The sequence below is a fragment of the Maylandia zebra genome, linkage group LG10, assembly GCF_041146795.1.
Source record: "Maylandia zebra isolate NMK-2024a linkage group LG10, Mzebra_GT3a, whole genome shotgun sequence".
Lineage (NCBI taxonomy): Eukaryota > Metazoa > Chordata > Actinopteri > Cichliformes > Cichlidae > Maylandia > Maylandia zebra.
Genome location: NC_135176.1, coordinates 6607897 through 6627252, shown reverse-complemented (window position 1 = coordinate 6627252; position 19356 = coordinate 6607897). Strand labels below are relative to the sequence as shown.

The window sequence follows — 19356 nt, the reverse complement described above, 5'->3', positions numbered from 1 at the left end:
TCACTATGTATTAATAGACCTCTCTGCATTGAATCATATCTGTTATTAACCTCTGTCTCTCTTCCACAGCATGTCTTTATCCTGTCTTCCTTCTCTCACCCCAACCGGTCGCAGCAGATGGCCGCCCCTCCCTGAGCCTGGTTCTGCCGGAGGTTTCTTCCTGTTAAAAGGGAGTTTTTCCTTCCCACTGTCGCCAAAGTGCTTGCTCATAGGGGGTCATATGATTGTTGGGTTTTTCTCTGTATCTATGAAGCGCCTTGAGGCGACTTTTGTTGTGATTTGGCGCTATATAAATAAAATTGAATTGAATTGAATTGAAAAGTATTTTAGTGTGCAGTTTACAGTTTACAGTTTTGTTCTGTTCTTCTAGAATATCATTAAAGTTATGTAAATAGACTGTGATTTCACATTTCAAATGTACATTAACGTTAAATCACTGTAATGCAATAAAACATAATTTTCATGACTATTAAATGTATCTGTCTGTACATATGCATATTTAGATTGTTAAAATACATTCACAAATGTATCATGATTTCACAAATATCTGTCCGTTATTTGAAAGATTGAACTGTTGAATTCAAATGTAATGCTATGGAAAAGTATATAACATGATTCCTATAAGCTTGTGTTACATCACATAAGTTTTATTATCATTGCTATTTAGGGCGATCGTGGCTCAAGAGTTGGCAGTTCGCCTTGTGATCAGAAGGTTGCCGGTTTGAGCCCCGGCTCGGACACTCTCGGTATTGTGTCCGTGGTCAAGACTCTTCACCTACCGCCTACTGGTGATAGCCAGAGGGGCCGATTGTGCGATATGGCAGCGTCGCCTCTGACAGTCTGTCCCAGGGCATGCAATCCATTATTATTTAAACTAACTGTTAACTGTATATTTCTGTACATTTACATATTATGATTCATATTGCCACATTCATTGACCTTGTTTATAGGTAATTCCATTGTTTGATCACGTTAAAATGTTCCTAATTTAATGTCTAAAAGCACTTGGAAAAGGCAGAATCCCATGTAAAATTAGCGCAACAAACTCTATTTTCATTACTGAAAATAACTGTATTTTCATGAGAAAGTTATTTTCTGTTATTTTACAGTAGTATTTTGGCGCCCCAGCTGCCGGAATACTACCGTTTTTTTAGGATTTATTTTTTTTCCTATTTATAGATAATTTCATTGTTTAATCACATTAACATGTTCCTAATTTAATGTTTAAAACCACTTGAAAAGGCAAGATCCCATGTGAAATTAGCGCAACAAACTGTATTGTCATTACTGGAAATAACCGTATTTTTATGAGGAAGTTATTTTCTGTTATTTTACGGTAGTATTTTGGAACCCCAGCTGCTGGAATATTACCATTTTTTTAAGATTTTTTTTTAACAGTGTAAATTACAAAAAGGAAAATACACAGAGGCAGTAAATATTAAACATTAAGCATTCTGGAACAAACAACATGTTTATGAACATAAGTGAGGATAAGACTGTGAGCAATATGCAACATCTTTTACCCAGCAACTGGTAAACCTAAACAATGAGGTAGCCTAAAATTTCAACAACACAGTAAAGATAACACAAACATTGCATGAACCAAATACTTTCTATGCCTAAATATCCTTTAGCAGCATACTAACACCAAGTTGCTCTCCGATGCATCCATCGGCGTGTGAATGTTGAGATAGAAAGCGCATAGATAATGGATGATGGTGTGAATGGAGCATTTTACACTGAACAAAAATATAAACGCAACACTTTTGTTTTTGCTCCCATTCCCCATGGGATGGACGTAGAGACCTAAAATTCATTCCAGATACACAATGTAACCATCCCTCCCAAACAGTGGTCACAAATCAGTCCAAATGTGTGGTAGTGGGCACATCTGCTATATTGAGATAATCCATCCCACCTCACAGGTGTGCCACATCAGGATGCTGATCTGACATCATGAGTAGTGCACAGGTGTACCTCAGACTGCCCACAACAAAAGGCCACCCTGGAATGTGCAGTTTTGTCTCACAGCAAAATGCCACAGATGCCACAAGCAATGAGGGAGCGTGCAATTGGCATGCTGACAGCAGGAATGTCAACCAGATCTGTCGCCCGTGCATTGAATGTTCATTTCTCAACCATAAGCCGTCTCCACAGGCATTTCAGAGAATATGGCAGCACATCCAACCGGCCTCACAACCGCAGACCTCGTGTAACCACACCAGCCCAGGACCTCCACATCCAGCAGGTTCACCTCCAAGATCGTCTGAGACCAGCCACCCAGACAGCTGCTGGAACAATTGGTTTGCACAACCAAACAATTTCTGCACAAACTGTCAGAAACCGTCTCAGGGACGCTCAACTGCATGCCCGTTGTCCTCATCGGGGTCTTGACCTGACTCCAGCTCGTCGCTGTAACAGACTTGTGTGGGCAAATGCTCACATTCGATGGCATCTGGCACGTTGGAGAGGTGTGCGCTTCACGGATGAATCATGGTTCACATTGTTCAGGGCAGATGGCAGCTGAGAATGTCCCAGTTCTTGCATGGCCAGCATACTCACCGGACATGTCACCCATTGAGCATGTTCGGGATGTGCTTGACCGGCGTATACGACAGCGTGTACCGGTTCCCACGAATATCCAACAACCTCGCACAGCCATTGAAGTGGAGTGGACCAACATTCCACAGGCCACAATTGACAATCTGATAGACTCCATGCGACGATGTGTTGCACTGCATGAGGCAAATGGTGGTCACACCAGATACTGACCGGTTCTGGGTCCCCAGACCCCCAATAGCGCAAAAAACTGCACATTCCAGGGTGGCCTTTTGTTGTGGGCAGTCTGAGGTACACCTGTGCACTACTCATGATGTCAGATCAGCATCCTGATGTGGCACACCTGTGAGGTGGGATGGATTATCTCAATATAGCAGATGTGCCCACTACCACACATTTGGACTGATTTGTGACCACTGTTTGGGAGGGATGGTTATATTGTGTATCTGGAATGAATTTTAGGTCTCTACGTCCATCCCATGGGGAATGGGAGCAAAAACAAAAGTGTTGCGTTTATATTTTTGTTCAGTGTATATAAAGCACCACTGGTGCTCAGGTAGAGTACAAAAGTGCTATATAAGGTAACAACCAGTAGATTTATTGACCTCTCAGGCAGAATGTTTACTGCACTGACAAGATGATGAATGCAACTCAACAGCAAAAATAGAAATATTAAAGTAAAACTTCTTTCAAGTGAAATTAAGAATAAATGTGCATGGGTGTGTAACTAATCAGCTGTTTGGGCTGTGTTTTATAGGGGGCTCTCTGGCAATGTGTATAAAAAATGAAGCAAACTTGGGACATTAGACGGACCCCAAAAGACCCCAAAAAATGCAATCTATATTACTATGTGAATTCCATAGATTTGAATTTATATTCAGTTTTGTTGGTACTACTGAAGCCTTCAATTTGTTGAAAGGAGGAGAGTCCATATGCTCTCACAGTTACCACAAGATAAAAGAAGACTGATATCCTTATGTCCGAGTTTTCATGAACACAGCTCTGCGCTGAAAAACGTTTCTGAATGAAAACAATGTGGACGAAATGTTTTGCACTGTCAAAAGCACCGGCGGTAGCATCCAAAAGGCAGAGGAAGATGCTAATCATCGCACAAAAAGTTGGACTTCTGGACATGCTAAAGGAAGGTAGAAGTTACCGTATTTTTCGGACCATAAGGCGCATTAACCGACACAAAACAGTCAGATAAGTCAAACTTCACTCAACTCATTCTTCTTGGTTCCTCTACTTCCGTACCATTGATTCATTAATGTTGAATTCTCTCGCAGCTACTCTATTCCCATGTAGTGGACCTGAAAACAGGGTTTGATCTTTGGTTTCATTCTATAATACTGGACTTATTTTTCTACGAAGGTTTGAACTTTCAGAGCGTTTAAACAAGAGAGAAAAGTGTAAAAATGTTCATGCTTGTCTGAGAAAAGTGTATAAAGTGTGTAGTGAGGGGCTTTACAGCCTGAAAACATCTATAATAATTGTAAATAATAAAGCTGGCTATTTTGTGGATTTCACCTATCATGGGTTATTTTTAGAACATAGCTCCCACGATAAATGAGGGAACACTGTAATGTAAAAATCTAAAATCTAAAAAATGTTTGTGATTAATTCTTATTAAAGGACAAAACATCTCAATGGCATTCACTAATAAGGTTCAGGAAATACAAAGACAATGATATATTTTATAACAGTGTTCTGTAAATAGCAGTCATTTCTGGAGATGTTCATGGCCACAGTTGAGGTGTGCCAGTGTCTAGTGGCAGAATGGATGTTGCGGATGCTGTCCCTTTTTTTGAGGGAGGCCCAGGTATTGTGGGGCAAATTCACAAATGTCTGCAGGGCAACTCCAGGGAAGAGGGATATAGTTTAAGGATTGACCCTTCACCTACATGCAACAGCTCTGAGATGCAGGAGCCAGGTGGTTGCTGCATCGTCTCAATCGGGCCCTGGCCGATTGAGACGGGAACACAGCTGCTGGATTTAGCCATGTTGGAACAGTTTGTGGGGCTCCCGGGACAAACAGATCTGGTAGAGTGGGTCTCTGTTGGTCAGCGAACCTGGAAGTGGTGGATATGTTGGCAGAAGGGTTCCACATAGATCTTAGTCCACCAAATCCAAGGGAAAAGAGTCAAGGCTGCAGTTAGCTCCCTTCTGGAACATCGGTTAATTCTGGGAACGGAATGGTTCCAGTTTAATAAACCGATGAGGCATTGTTTAGGGATGTGCACACAACTGGTAGGCACATATGTCTGTGCTGTGTTCAGCGGTGATGCAAATTCCTCCAACACTCTCCAGGCAGGAGGAAATTGGAAGTCTCTCAGGGGCATCCCCAGTTCCGATGGTTTACTTCATGGAAGATTTTCCCCTTGAGCAGTCTTCTGACAACACTGTGAAATTAGGCTTTGGCTAAGTGATGAAAATTGAAAATTGGGGCAATTCACTATCGAAAGGTGTTTCAGGTTATCTCCTGAGTCGGCATCCAGAGAGACTGACGGGTTGGTGAAGTGTCTGAATAAGACTTTAAAGTCCATAATTCTTAATAATTCTCCAGCTCAAACAAGAGTATCCTGACATTGAGTACAGCCTCCAGCATGGTGCATTTGGCCCAAGTCACTCACTCAGGCAGAGTCATGCTTAAAGTGGTCCCAGTTACACTCCACAATAATGGGCGATCTCTGTCCACCTACGCCATTCTTGACGACGGATCAGAGTGGACTATTGTTTTATCTGCAGCGGTTCATTACCTGCAATTAAATATCACAGAGGAGTCCCTCAAACTATGAACCATCAGGCAGGAGGTGTCACAGTTACAAGGCGCATGCGTTTCTTTTGAACTAAGCGCACCCAGCTCTCCCCAAATCAAACATCACATCAGACGTGTTTTTACTGCTAAAGAACTTAATCTGGCAAAACAATCCTGTCCAGTGGACATACTCCGTCAGAGATATCCACATCTGGCCGACGTTCCCATCAAAGCATTTAAGGATGTGCAGCCTATGCTTCTTATAGGCTCAGATAATGTCCAGCTCATCACCCCTCTGTCACCTGTCAAAGTTGGTCCACTAGGCAGCCCTGTTGCTGTCAACACTAACCTCGGTTGGGCCATCCAGGGACCGGCTACCTTTCTACATCTACCTACTGAAGCTTCATGTCTGCACACATCCCTGTTACCAACTCCCTCTCAAGCGCTAAGACAGAACGTTGAGAAGCTGTGGCAGTTAGATGTGCTCCCCTTTCGATCAGAGAAAGAGGTAACTCGCTCTAAACAAGACAAAGAGGCACTGGAGTTACTGAAGAAAACCACAGAACGTGTACAGGTGGATGGAATAGCTCGCTATGCTACTCCTCTGCTCCGCCGCAGAGACTCCACTAAACTACGAACTGACCATGGCAGTGATGGCTCTCCTTCGGTCCACAGAGAAGCGCCTGATTAAAGATCCTGATCTAGTGGCTGTGTACAATGCAGAAATACACAAACTGGAACAAGCAGGTTATGTAAGAAAACTCACTCCTGAAGAGGCAAACCGCACAGATGAATCCTGGTTCATTCCCCATCATATTGTGCATCATAACAATAAACCTAGGATAGTTTTCAACTGTTCCTTCCAATACAGGCAAGACTGCCTTAACGATCAGCTGCTACCAGGTCCAACTCTCGGTCCATCCTTTATAGGTGTCCTGTTGAGATTTAGGGAGCACCCTGTTGCTGTGAGTGGGGACATACGAGGTATGTTCCATCAGGTGCGGCTTCTTTCGCATGACCGGCCCCTGCTGAGATTCGTGTGGAGAGATATGGAAAGAGATCGGAGCCCGGACATTTATGAGTGGTGTGTCCTGCCCTTTGGAACCACATGCAGCCCCTGTTGTGCCACGTATGCCCTTCAGCGCCATGTGCAGGATCATAAAGATGGCAATGAACAAGTACTAGACTCCGTGCTGCACTCATTTTATGTCGATAACTGTTTGCAATCTCTGCCCTTTGCTTCGCAGGCACGACCACTTGTCGATGTTATCATCAGAGAGTTGCTATCTACTGGTGGTTTCGAAATCCGACAGTGGGCCAGTAACTACCCAGAGGCCATTGTTCATCTCCCCTCTGAAGCAAAGTCCCCTACCTGCGAGCTGTGGTTGACTGAACACCAACCACATCCCCAAGAACCAACCTTAGGCTTGGCATGGCACTGCTCCACAGACCAGATCGCCTACAGATGTCAGCCAGTGGTTCCTCAGGAGTCAACCATGAGAAACATCTACAGCATCCTCGCCTCTCAATACGACCCACTGGGTTTCATCATCCCCTTCACGACCCGGGCAAAGGTTATTGTTCAACGTCTGTGGCAGAACGACAGGAACTGGGATGATCCCATCGAGGGCGAGTTACTCCAACGGTGGCAAGAGTGGGTGAGTGAGCTACAGTATCTACAAGAAATCTGTCTGCCTAGATGCTACACAGCCCCAGCAACCCAAGAGGGAACTTTCCAGCTGCATGTATTCTGTGATGCGTCAGAGTGTGCTTACGGAGCAGTGGCATATTTGAGATTTAAATCGGCAGAACATGAGGTCCACACTGCCTTTATCATGGCCAGATCACGTGTAGCTCCCCGCAAGAAACTGTCAATTCCCCGTTTAGAGCTGTGTGCCGTACTGGCTGGTGCACAACTGTCTAGACTCCTCCTCAGTGAGCTTACTCTGCCCATTAGTGAGACTACTTTATGGACCGATTCTACCACTGTGTTGAACTGGATCTAGTCCGAGTCCTGCCACTATAAAGTGTTTGTAGGTACTCGTATTGCCAAAATACAGGAGCTGACTGAGGCCGCCAGCTGGAGGTATGTCCCCTCGGCTTTGAACCCAGCAGATGACATCACCCGGGGAAAACCATTACGTGAGCTGTCAAAACCTAGCCAGTGGATGGATGGGCCCCCCTTCCTGAGACAAGCATCTGAGCAGTGGCCAGCACGACCTACTGTGAGTACAGACACTGAAGATAATACTGAGTTAAAGAAATCAGCTTTCTGTGCCTATGTCACTACAGATTTGGCACAGTCTGATCCTGCATACAACACCTGGGCTGATTTGGTGCAGGCCACCTACCTGTCTTCTCACGGGGCGGCTGTCCTCCCTATGTCAGCGGCACAACGCTTAGAGACAGAAGTTCAAATTCTCAAACAGGCACAACAAGATAGCTTCCCTGTTGAAGTACACACACTTAAATCTGGGAAAGAGGTGTACAAAGACAGCAGACTGAGCAACCTTTCTCCCAAATATGACAGTCAGCTTGGCCTCATACGAGTAGGTGGACGTCTCCAGCGAGCAGAGCAGATGGATGTTAACACTCTGCATCCTATCGTGTTGTCACCAGACCATCCTGCTACTCAGCTCATCATCAAAGACTAGGATACACGTCTCCTGCATCCTGGCCCAGAACGTGTCTTTGCCGAATTGAGACGCAGGTATTGGATTTTAAGAGGCAGACAGGCCATAAGGAAGCATCAGTATCGCTGTTTTGAGTGTAAGAAGTGGAGAGCCAAGCCTGTTTCACCGAAGATGTCTGATCTCCCTGCTACCCGCTTGCGATTAAATCAGACGCCATTCTGGTCCACAGGAATTGACTGTTTTGGCCCTTTCACTATAAAGATACAGTAGGTAGGAGACAAGAGAAACGGTGGGGAATTATATTTAAATGCCTTACGACCCGCTGCATTCACCTCGACCTTCTCACTGGTATGGACACTGACTCCTTTCTCATGGCTCTGCGCAGATTTATTGCTTGAAGAGGAAAACCTTTTGAAATACTGAGTGATCAGGTCACCAATTTCAGAGGAGACAGAGAGCTGCAGGAGGCATTCAAAGTGATGGAGCCACGACTGCAGGAGCTCAGTGAACAGAGCATCATTTTCCACTTCAACCCTCCGCATGCTCCACATTTTGGGGGAGCCTGGGAACGGGAGATCCGTTCAGTCAAATCTGCACTTCAAGTTGCTCTCAAAGGTCAAGCGGTGCCAGAGGATTTGTTGCTTACTGTTCTTATTGAAGTAGAGGGCATACTTAATTCCAAGCCACTGGGATACGTTTCCTCGGATATTGCAGATGTTGATCCAATCACGCCAAATATGTTGCTCATGGGGCGGCGCGATGCTTCCCTTCCCCAGGCAGTTTATGGCACCAGAGAAGAACTTGGAAGGCGGAAATGGCGTCACAGCCAAGTCATAGCGGACCAGTTCTGGACTCAGTTCATTCAGCGCTACCTGCCTGGACTGCAGCCTCACCAGAAGTGGAACCAGACTACTCCACCTTTGAAAGTGGGACAGACTGTCATGGTGGTGGACTATCAGCTCCCACGGGCTTCCTGGCCCGTAGGACAGGTAACACACGTGTTTCCCAGCCCGGATGGACAGGTGCGAGTAGCTGAAGTCGCCATTGGGAAACATAAATACCAACGGCCTATGTCAAAACTTATCACTTTACCTGAACTGTCAGCTGAATGTCCTTAGTCATATTCACATGGGTTTTTTAATGTTTACTAATGTGCTATACACATTAGGGGGCGGCTGTATAAAACCCCTGTGATTTGTGTATATAGACTGTTCCACGGACACCCTCTAACCACTGCTAAGATGGTACATTCCTCCCATCCTTTGTTTGAGTTTGCGCTGGTTCACCGTGATAGCGCTGGTGGAGCTGGGCTGTTGTACTGAACATGTGTCGTGCGTGTGCGTGAATGATAAGTAAGTGCCTTGTATTTGTTTGTTCTATGGTTGTAACTTATCAAATACTTACCTATGTACATTGGGTGATGCTTTTATAGAGTTTTCCAGCGGTTTGTGTAGCCACGAGACAATGTATATTCATGCTGATTTGACCAAAATGGCGCTACCCTTGTGAACTGAGCTGCCCAAAGTAAAGATGGAGTCTATCCCTGTGCAGCAGCCCATTTGTGTCCACCAGGGGGTGGGGTTTAGTCATTTTCGAATTAGACTTTCTGTTCAACCCTTTCTGTATTTTTTAGACCAGTTAGGTTGACTTTAATTGTTTGCTAATTGTAATTTCTGTTATTTTACAGAACCACACACATACATATACTCATACGAATTCACTTCTGGAGATGTTTTGGATTAAAGGAACCCTAATTATCATTGCTGTAGACCCCCTCTTTCATCATATAAGTCACCTGTGCCTTCTGACCGAGGATAGGAAAATCCTGCTGTAATTTGCCAGTTTATTGAGCACACACATGACCAGTTCAGGACTGCTCATGTAGTTGTAAAGTATCTCTAAAATTAGAAACATCCTGTCATAGAGCTGAAAAACTAGTTTTTGCATTTATTACTTCTCGGCTGGACTAGGCTTGTCCTAAAAACTCCCTGAAAAGCTGTCCATTGATCCAACATGCTGCAGCGAAAGAGAGAGCATTCCCTTCATTGGCTCCCTGTTAGATTCAGAATTTAATTTAAAATCCTTCTCCTCACATACAATGCATTGAATAACCAGGACTGATTTTATCTTCAAGACCTTATAGTACTGCCAGAGATTTCTTTCTGATAAAAGGCAGTATTTCCTCCCCACTGTCGTCAAGTGCTTGCTCATAGAGGGACGTTTAATTGTGGGGGGCTTTCTCTCTCTATTACTTCGGGGTCTCTACCTTAGATTATAAAGCCCTGTAACAGAACTCTCGTGATTTAGTGTTAATACATACATAATTGCTATTGTATACATAATACAATATACACCAAATCACAAGGGGGTGGCTGTAGCTCAGGAGGTAGAGCAGGTACCCTACTGATCGGAAGGTTGGTGGTTCGATCCCTGGCTCCTCCAGGCTGCATGTCAAGTATCCTTGGGCAAGATACTAACCCCAAGTTACTTTCTGATGCATCTGTCAGCGTATGAATGTGTGACTGTAGTTAGAAAGCACTATGTATAAAGAAAGTGCTTGCGAGATTGGGTGAATATGGCATGTTATATACAGTGCTTTGAGTACTCCGGGAGAGTAGAAAAGCGCTATATAAGAATCAGCCCCTTTACCATATACAGTGGGGCAAAAAAGTATTTAGTCAGCCACCGATTGTGCAAGTTCCCCCACTTAAAATGATGACAGAGGTCAGTAATTTGCACCAGAGGTACACTTCAACTGTGAGAGACAGAATGTGAAAAAAAAATCCATGAATTCACATGGTAGGATTTGTAAAGAATTTATTCGTAAATTAGGGTGGAAAATAAGTATTTGGTCACCTCAAACAAGGAAAATCTCTGGCTCTCACAGACCTGTAACGTCTTCTGTAAGAAGCGTTTCTGTCCCCCACTCGTTACCTGTATGAATGGCACCTGTTTGAACTCATCATCTGTATAAAAGACACCTGTCCACAGCCTCAAACAGTCAGACTCCAAACTCCGCCATGGCCAAGACCAAAGAGCTTTCGAAGGACACCAGGAAAAGTATTGTAGACCTGCACCAGACTGGGAAGAGTGAATCTACAATAGGCAAGCAGCTTGGTGTGAAAAAACAACTGTGGGAGCAATCATCAGAAAATGGAAGACATACAAGACCACTGATAATCTCCCTCGATCTGGGGCTCCACGCAAGATCTCATCCCGTGGGGTCAAAATGATCATGAGAACGGTGAGCAAAGATCCCAGAACCACACGGGGGGACCTGGTGAATGACCTGCAGAGAGCTGGGACCAAAGTAACAAAGGTCACCATCAGTAACACACCACAACGGCAGGGAATCAAATCCCGCAGTGCCAGACGTGTTCCGCTGCTGAAGCCAGTGCATGTCCAGGCCCGTCTGAAGTTTGCCAGAGAGCACATGGATGATACAGCAGAGGATTGGGAGAATGTCATGTGGTCAGATGAAACCAAAGTAGAACTTTTTGGTATAAACTCAACTCGTCGTGTTTGGAGGAAGAAGAATACTGAGTTGCATCCCAAGAACACCATACCTACTCTGAAGCATGGAGGTGGAAACATCATGCTATGGGGCTGTTTTTCTGCCAAGGGGACAGGACGACTGATCCGTGTTAAGGACAGAATGAATGGGGCCATGTATCGTGAGATTTTGAGCCAAAACCTCCTTCCATCAGTGAGAACTTTGAAGATGAAACGAGGCTGGGTCTTCCAACATGACAATGATCCAAAACACACCGCCCGGGCAACAAAGGAGTGGCTCCGTAAGAAGCATTTGAAAGTCCTGGAGTGGCCTAGCCAGTCTCCAGACCTCAACCCCATAGAAAATCTGTGGCGGGAGTTGAAAGTCCGTGTTGCTCGGCGACAGCCCCAAAACATCACTGCTCTCGAGAAGATCTGCATGGAGGAATGGGCCAAAATACCAGCTACTGTGTGTGCAAACCTGGTAAAGACCTATAGTAAACGTTTGACCTCTGTTATTGCCAACAAAGGTTATGTTACAAAGTATTGAGTTGTATTTTTGTTATTGACCAAATACTTATTTTCCACCCTGATTTACGAATAAATTCTTTACAAATCCTACCATGTGGATTCATGGATTTTTTTTTTCACATTCTGTCTCTCACAGTTGAAGTGTACCTCTGGTGCAAATTACTGACCTCTGTCATCATTTTAAGTGGGGGAACTTGCACAATCGGTGGCTGACTAAATACTTTTTTGCCCCACTGTATGTGAATTTAATTAATTCATAACATATCGTTTTAACATATTAAAACAAAATATATAATTCACAGTTTAAATTTCATTTTCTGAAAAATATCCAACAGTGTATCTGTGAAAATGTGAAGCTATTGCCTTAAACACTATCTTCTATTAGGGTAAAAAAAAAAAAACTGTGGATAAAAAAAATCCACACAAAACTGGCATTTCGGGCATTTTGAAAATTTACAGAATTTGGTGCCCAATGTTTAATGTATTTGTTTTTTTGTTTTTTAAGTCATCCTTTTTACATCGCATTTTTAAAATGACACAACTGTAACCGTAATTTGGACTGTACCATTAATCCCAGAGGAAGAGAAAAGTATTCACAGTGCTTTGCTTCCTCCACAATGTGTTATGTTACAGCCTTATTGTAAAATGTAAATGTAAATTCATTTTTCAACTCAAAATTCTACATACATTATCCAATAACAACAAAGTGGAAAAAGTTTGCTTAAAATTCAGAAGTGTAATTCTTGCATGACACCGAAAACTGAGCTCAGTTGCACCCTGACACACACCTGTCTATATAAGGTCCCTTTGATGACAGTGCAAGAAAGGTCAGAGGAGTTGTCTGTAGATTTTCAAGACAGGACTGTATCAAGTCACAGAACTTGGGGTGGGGGTATAGCACAGTGACCGCCATCATCCATAATAGGAAGATTTTGAAACACCGGGACTGTTAGCTACTTGGCCAGTCTGAGCAAGTTGGGATAGAAGGAGTATCATTTCTGCAGCACTTCACCGATCAAGCCTGTATGGTAGAGCAGCCAGACGGAAATCATTCCTCATGACAGGTCTCTCTTAAACAAAGATTTAACTTTTTGGCCTGAATCCCGTGTGTCATGGAAAGCAGGCACTGCTCACCACCTGGCTAATACCATCCCTACAGTGAAGCATCGTGGTGCCAGCATCAGCAGCAGAACTGGGAGATTAGTCAGGGTTGAGGAAAAAATGACAGCAGCAATCTACAGAGACATCCTTGATGACGGCCTCCTTCAAAGTGCTCTGGCTTTTGAAATGTGGCAAAGGTTTATCTTCAACAGGATAATAACCCTAAGCACACAGCTGCCGGACACTGGCGCCACTGGGCCCTCTGACCACCACCATTTCATATACCTCCAACAGCTTCCTATCTGACACAGTTGGCTAATTTGGCTAATAGTGGCCATAGTGATGTTTTCTGCTTAAATTTATGAATGTTTATTTATAGTGAGCATCAGCATCAGCTTCCTTACAATATAAACAGTAAATTCATCTGAAAGACATTATGTGCAGTTAGCCTCAAGCCAAGTCCTGACATCTCAATCTTCTCTCAGGATGGGTAACAAGTGTGACCCTTTGACTGATTAAAGGGCTATACCTCAGCTTCGGTTTGCAAAAATCTAATAATCTAACAGATTATACTATACTTAGTTTCTAAGGTGGCTCTGAACACAGTGTAGGATGAGCAGAGATAATTCAACTACATTGAAAAAAACACATTGTCTTAGAGATAATTATGAGGTTTTACAGAATCAAAATAAAGCAGTGATAGTGCATCCAGTAGCAATTTATATCTCTCTACACAAGTGGATTTTTTTTAACATGACATTTTTCATAACAAACACTTTAATTCACTATTATACTGAATTACATATATTGTGTAATGTATTGAAATGATAGGAACAGGATCTTCTAATATTCTCAAAATTCCAAGAATATCACAAAATAAGTTTTGCATTTTTTATGCAAATAAAAAAAACATTTTTATGAGGAAGGTATATGAGCAAAACATATTCTTTTAAGACATTTGTAAAATCATGGAAAATACTAGCCAAAAATGTCCTCCTGATAAAACTGAAAAGAATTAGAAACTGCTTCACAAGGAAGTAACCATTACCCTACTGCAGACTTTTGTCAGTATGAATGGAAAATGGTTATGATCTGAAATTATATGCTTAATGAAAAATACTGCTAAATTACTCTTTCTCGTTTGGCTCTCGGCGAAGGCAGTTGCACTTTTCTCCTCTCCTCCTTCCCCTTATCTTCCCTGCTTAGCCTCTTGTGTCCTTGTCTTGTCTCATGTGTATTACTTTCCCTGGAACACTCTCTCACAGTCTGTTCTCTAAAACCTAAAAGAGAATTATGGATTTGATCAACTGGTCTCTGAATGCTATTGACACCCTTTTCTCAACGAGAAGTCTGGGCTTGGGAGAGCCCGAGTGCCCTGGAGGGACTTTCCCTGCCGGATACACGATGGACGGGTGGCAGAAATGGAGGATCGTGTGCCTGGCGGGACTGTCGATCGAGGACGCTGAAGATATCTACCTATTCGGAACCATGATAACAGGGTTCTTGCTGATCGGAGCTGGCTTGGCCCTGGCTTATCGGAGAATTAAGAAAGCGGAACCAGCTGTTTAAACCTCCCCAAGGCTGCCCGCTGGGATTGAAACGATGGGACGAGGCGCGACTTCTCAGAAAGAGCTCACTGAATGCAGCATGGTTAAGACCTTGGAGAAGCTTACGGCTGCCGTGAATACTCAGAATAACACCTCCGAGCGTATATTGGATTACATCAAGGGGAAGTTCCCTCAGAATAACACCTCTGAGCGAAAGTTGGATTACATCGTGGAGCAGCTCACTGCAGTCGTGAGTTCTCAGAATCGGCTCTCTGAGCACAAGAATGACAAGACCACGGAGTGCAAGTTTGACAACATCATGGAGAAGCTCGCGGCTCTCCAACGGGAGAGTGAGAGACCAGTGTTGGAGTGTTAAAGAACAGCTTTAAAATTCTCATGAGTTATTCGCATAAAAGAAAAATCAACAACATCAACATGATAATGCGGATATCCCCTCAGCGCCAGCTGTGGGCTTAAGGCTGGAGCCGAACAAAAACTCCCTGATAACGACTGTGTTTTGACTGTTCCTTCCCATTATAAGGCCACCTGGGTTGGCTGGTAGACTGTTTACTTAGCCTGGTAGGGCGAAGGACACTGTCTCAGCTGAACTATGGACACGCACACACATACACTTACACTGATGAGCACTCACTCATCCCCCTTCCCCTTCCAATGCCTTCGATGCTTGTTGCCTCCTGGGAACACGAGGCGGGTCTGGGCCCGCGCTGGAGAGACGGTGCAGTGGCAGGATGGCTGCTGTGTTGCCTGGGATTACTCCTCATCCCCTACCCAACCCTGTTGCTGGTCACGTGCTCTGTAATGTTGTACTGTGGACATTTATGTGCTTTCTGTGCAGAGGAGTTTTTTTGTTTCCTGTTCTCATGCTGTCCTCCTATAGCCCAGCATGAGTAGAGGTCTCTTTTTTCCTCTTGCATTTTCCCATTGTAGTGTACATTTCAGTGTTTTTTTTCTGTAATGCAACCGTTCTCTGACTTGTATCCCCATGTGATGTCTGTGTTGTGTGTGTAAGGTCGGGGGGCGGGTTCATTCCACTGCAGGGCAACATGCCACTGCATGTGGCAAATAAAATTTGAACTTGAACTTGAACTTGAAATTTAGCACCAGTGTGGAATTTGACAAACTTTTAGCTAGCCAGCTCTAGAATAGGCTTGGTACATTTGTAGTGGTGTTTTACTACTTTTTACCATTACACGTTAAAAGTGATGGTGTTGATTATTTAATGGAATATGTCATTCCCAACTATTTGTGTGCATGTCCAATTTGGACAAGTGAATAACATACACATCTATCAAAAAACAAACAAACAACAACAAAAATAATACTGAGGTGACACTTACTTTTCACCAAAAAATCTCCTCCAGAAGTCAGCAGCATCAGCTTTGGTAATCCTGAACGTGTCTCCTTGGAATTGTCCTCCAGGGAAGATTGCCTTGATTTCTGCCAGCATATGACTGAAGATCAGAGACAGCTTGGTCAGGTTCCTCCTGCAGAGGCCAGAAAACAGGAAATAGTTCATGTAAAATTATAGCCTCACATGTTTGACAGACACCACATGGAAACTATTTGACCTGTACAAATATACTGTACATGTTCCTGACTTCTGATTTGTTGGTAATAGCTGGTCAAATCAGACATTTCGAACACTCTCTTAGACCAACATATGCTAGAACACAGTTTATAGATAATTTAATGTTGGATTTCCTTTAAAAAAGTTAACTATAATATGAACTACATGAGCACATTAGAAAACAAACTGGCTTAAATAACGACTACAGAAGGATCTCTGTGCTATATCACACAACATATCACATCTATCACACACTAGATAAAACTGAACTTAAAAAAAAAAAACAGACATATTATAACACTTAAGGATGTGTGGGCATAGGATGTGAGAACACATTTTTCTCAGGGTTAGGGTTAGGGTTAGGGATCTCATCATCTGATAATGATAAATGTGACAAATGCAGAGCCAGTGTCAAGTTTTATTTTGCACAGTTATTTATGCAGCCTAAAATCCAATAACATATTGCCACTTATTTTCTGAGTGTACAAAAAGGGTGATAATGTTAGTGCTTTGTAAAAGGAAAGTAAATTTGTTCTTATTCACAAAAACTAACCAGTATAGACAGGTACATTTCCTTCTTTTGAAAGCAAAACCCAGACAATCATAAATGTGACATAGAAAGATTCATCAGTCAAATAAACCACTGACTTGTTGATCCAGAAGACCCTCTATGGCATAGGTGTCAAACTCTGGCCCGCGGGCCAAATTTGGCCCGCAAAGCCATACCAAATTACTATTAGAGCTGGCCTACTGGTATTATACAGCTAATATATATATTGTTTAGTATTAAGCTTTGCTTGTTCCATATTCAGTTTTCCAGCAAAACCTATTTGAGTCCATAAGAAAAGATTCATTCTTATATCTGGAGGAAGATTTTTTTTTTTTAATAAATATTATTGTTAGCCCACGACTCCAGTTTTAAATTTTGGCCCACTGTGTATTTGAGTTTGACACCTCTGCTCTATGGAATGGATTCATGTCATTTGTTTTTGAATTACTGCATATGGACACTATCTACACATTGCAACAAGTTTTTTACACTTCCCAGGATGACTTAGAGCAAAGAAAACCTATGTGTGAGAAGCTGCTTCTTCAACAGAAAGATTGCACACTGTCACTTTGTTGCCTGCTACTATTACTTCCTATTAGACCCTGGTTAAAACCAACAGATGGCATAGCTATACTTTCAACTTTCAAATGGTCATAACCCCAAATGTCAATCAAAGAAAATCCTGTTTATTTGAACAATTATATTTGACGTTATATTCCATCTTTGCTATGAGGAAGGGCAAAAATGAAACTTCGTAACTTCCCAAACACTATCATAAGAGATTTAGCTTTACATGTGATTTTTTTCCCATCAGATGAGTTTTAATGTTGTTGTCTTGTACAATTCGCCATCACACACATATTATTTTATGATCAACAACTGATGACTATAATATGAACTGGTTGACAAAAATTGAAAATGGCAATGTCAAAATTTTATTTCAAACAAATACTCAAAGGACTTAAAAGAGTCACTAAAACAGTAGAACCCTAATTGATGTCTTACCAATAAAATGGGTCAGATGACAAACACATCATCTATTAACTGTAATGTAAACACAACATGCAAATATTAATTGGAATCCCCTTATAGAAATAGATAACCAGGATTTGTGTTGTGATTGCATTACTACTTTAAAGTGGACATAAAACACTACACATATTGGGGCTCTTTTTATCTAATTGCTATCATTTTAATTGATGCCCACTCATGGTAAATGATGGTAAACTGTTGTTATGTTATTCAGCCATGTTCAGAAACACTACAAATCCGTTATGCACAACGTGCATCACTCATACACTGCATCACACTTTTTGGATGTTAATTTGTCCTATTTAACCACAGTTTAGTGTTTTTCTTCATTGTCTGTTTGGAGTATAAAATGTAAGATTAACTTGATATCTGAGTGTCTCTTAGTCTCTCCTATATTAGCTAGTTAGTCTAGTTTTTTTTTTTTTTTTTTTTTTGGGGGGGGGGGGGGTTGCCTTGTTTAGTTGACTAAGAAATCAGTTGCCATGAACAGTTAAACGTCAATCAGAGCTGTAGTCAATTTGATAAATTATACAATAATTTTACAATTATTCATAATATTTTTCAACTTTTTCTTTATTTCTGATTTAATTTTGGAATGTTTGCCCATCTACTGTCTTTCTCCATTTCCTTGGAAATGGAATAAAGTATTTGAGTAATATTAGGTTAAAGTGGGAAAGGTGAGCATCAGTATTCTGTGGTAGCGTTCCACTTCAGTTGGTCTGCATGTGTATGAGCATGTGAGTGTGCTTGTGTGTATGCCTGCACTGAAAAAAAGTAATTTCATGCTTCTTTGGTTACCATTAGGCCTCTAATCAACCAAGGGCCAACCAAAATAACTTCTCATTGGGATGCAAAGGAAAAGACCACACATCCTTGTGGGCGAGGGCTCTGCTCTTAAGTACCCCCAAACAAACAGAAAAAGCAGCATGTATTCTGCGCTATATAATGTATGCATGGATACATGGATACATTTTTTGGATGTAAATTTTCTCCCTGCTTACAGCATCACCCCACTTTAATGCTCAGTGCAAAGTACAAGACAGATATATGGTCAGTCTTTCATGTGTCCTTGCCATGATCTGTGCTATCAGTCTGTAATCTGCCTCATCTGACAAGCTGCCCATGAAAGGCAGCCTAGGGCTAATTTATTCAGCGTGTCTAGGGTAGCATGGCCAGAAACTGCTGGCTAACTTATGTAATTTTTTGATTGTTCTGTTATAAGCAACACATAAATGAAATCATACTAAACAGCTTTTCAACATGTTAAATAAAAAGAACAATTTCAGATTCCCCATAAATAAAATAGAGCAAAGTCACAAATTTGCTTACACAGTTGCTATCACACTGCTGTGCTGACAAGTGCACTCCAGCTGCTCAACTGCTCACTATCTCAATTTCTATTGGCTTCCTGCCATCTCAACAATTTGTCTCCATCACAAACGGCTTCCTCTAACTCACTATGACATTGTAGACTTGCTTTAAATGTCAGGGTCACTATAACAGAAGTCTCTAAATAATAAATGAATTGTTCATTAAAAGTAATATGGTAAGGACCATACAGTTGTGCT

The 19356-nt window shown here is 42.4% G+C and overlaps 1 protein-coding gene across 5 annotated transcripts in view; it reads right to left on the bottom strand.

The window, feature by feature from the left end:
* cblb (Cbl proto-oncogene B, E3 ubiquitin protein ligase) overlaps positions 1-19356 on the bottom strand; it is a 162977-nt gene that overhangs the window by 133069 nt on the left and 10552 nt on the right. For all 5 annotated transcript variants that reach the window (XM_014412994.2, XM_014412993.3, XM_023154987.2 and 2 more), the window contains one exon: positions 15977-16123. In XM_014412994.2, the coding sequence (XP_014268480.1) occupies positions 15977-16123 (147 nt within the window). The remainder of the gene's footprint in view (positions 1-15976; positions 16124-19356) is intronic.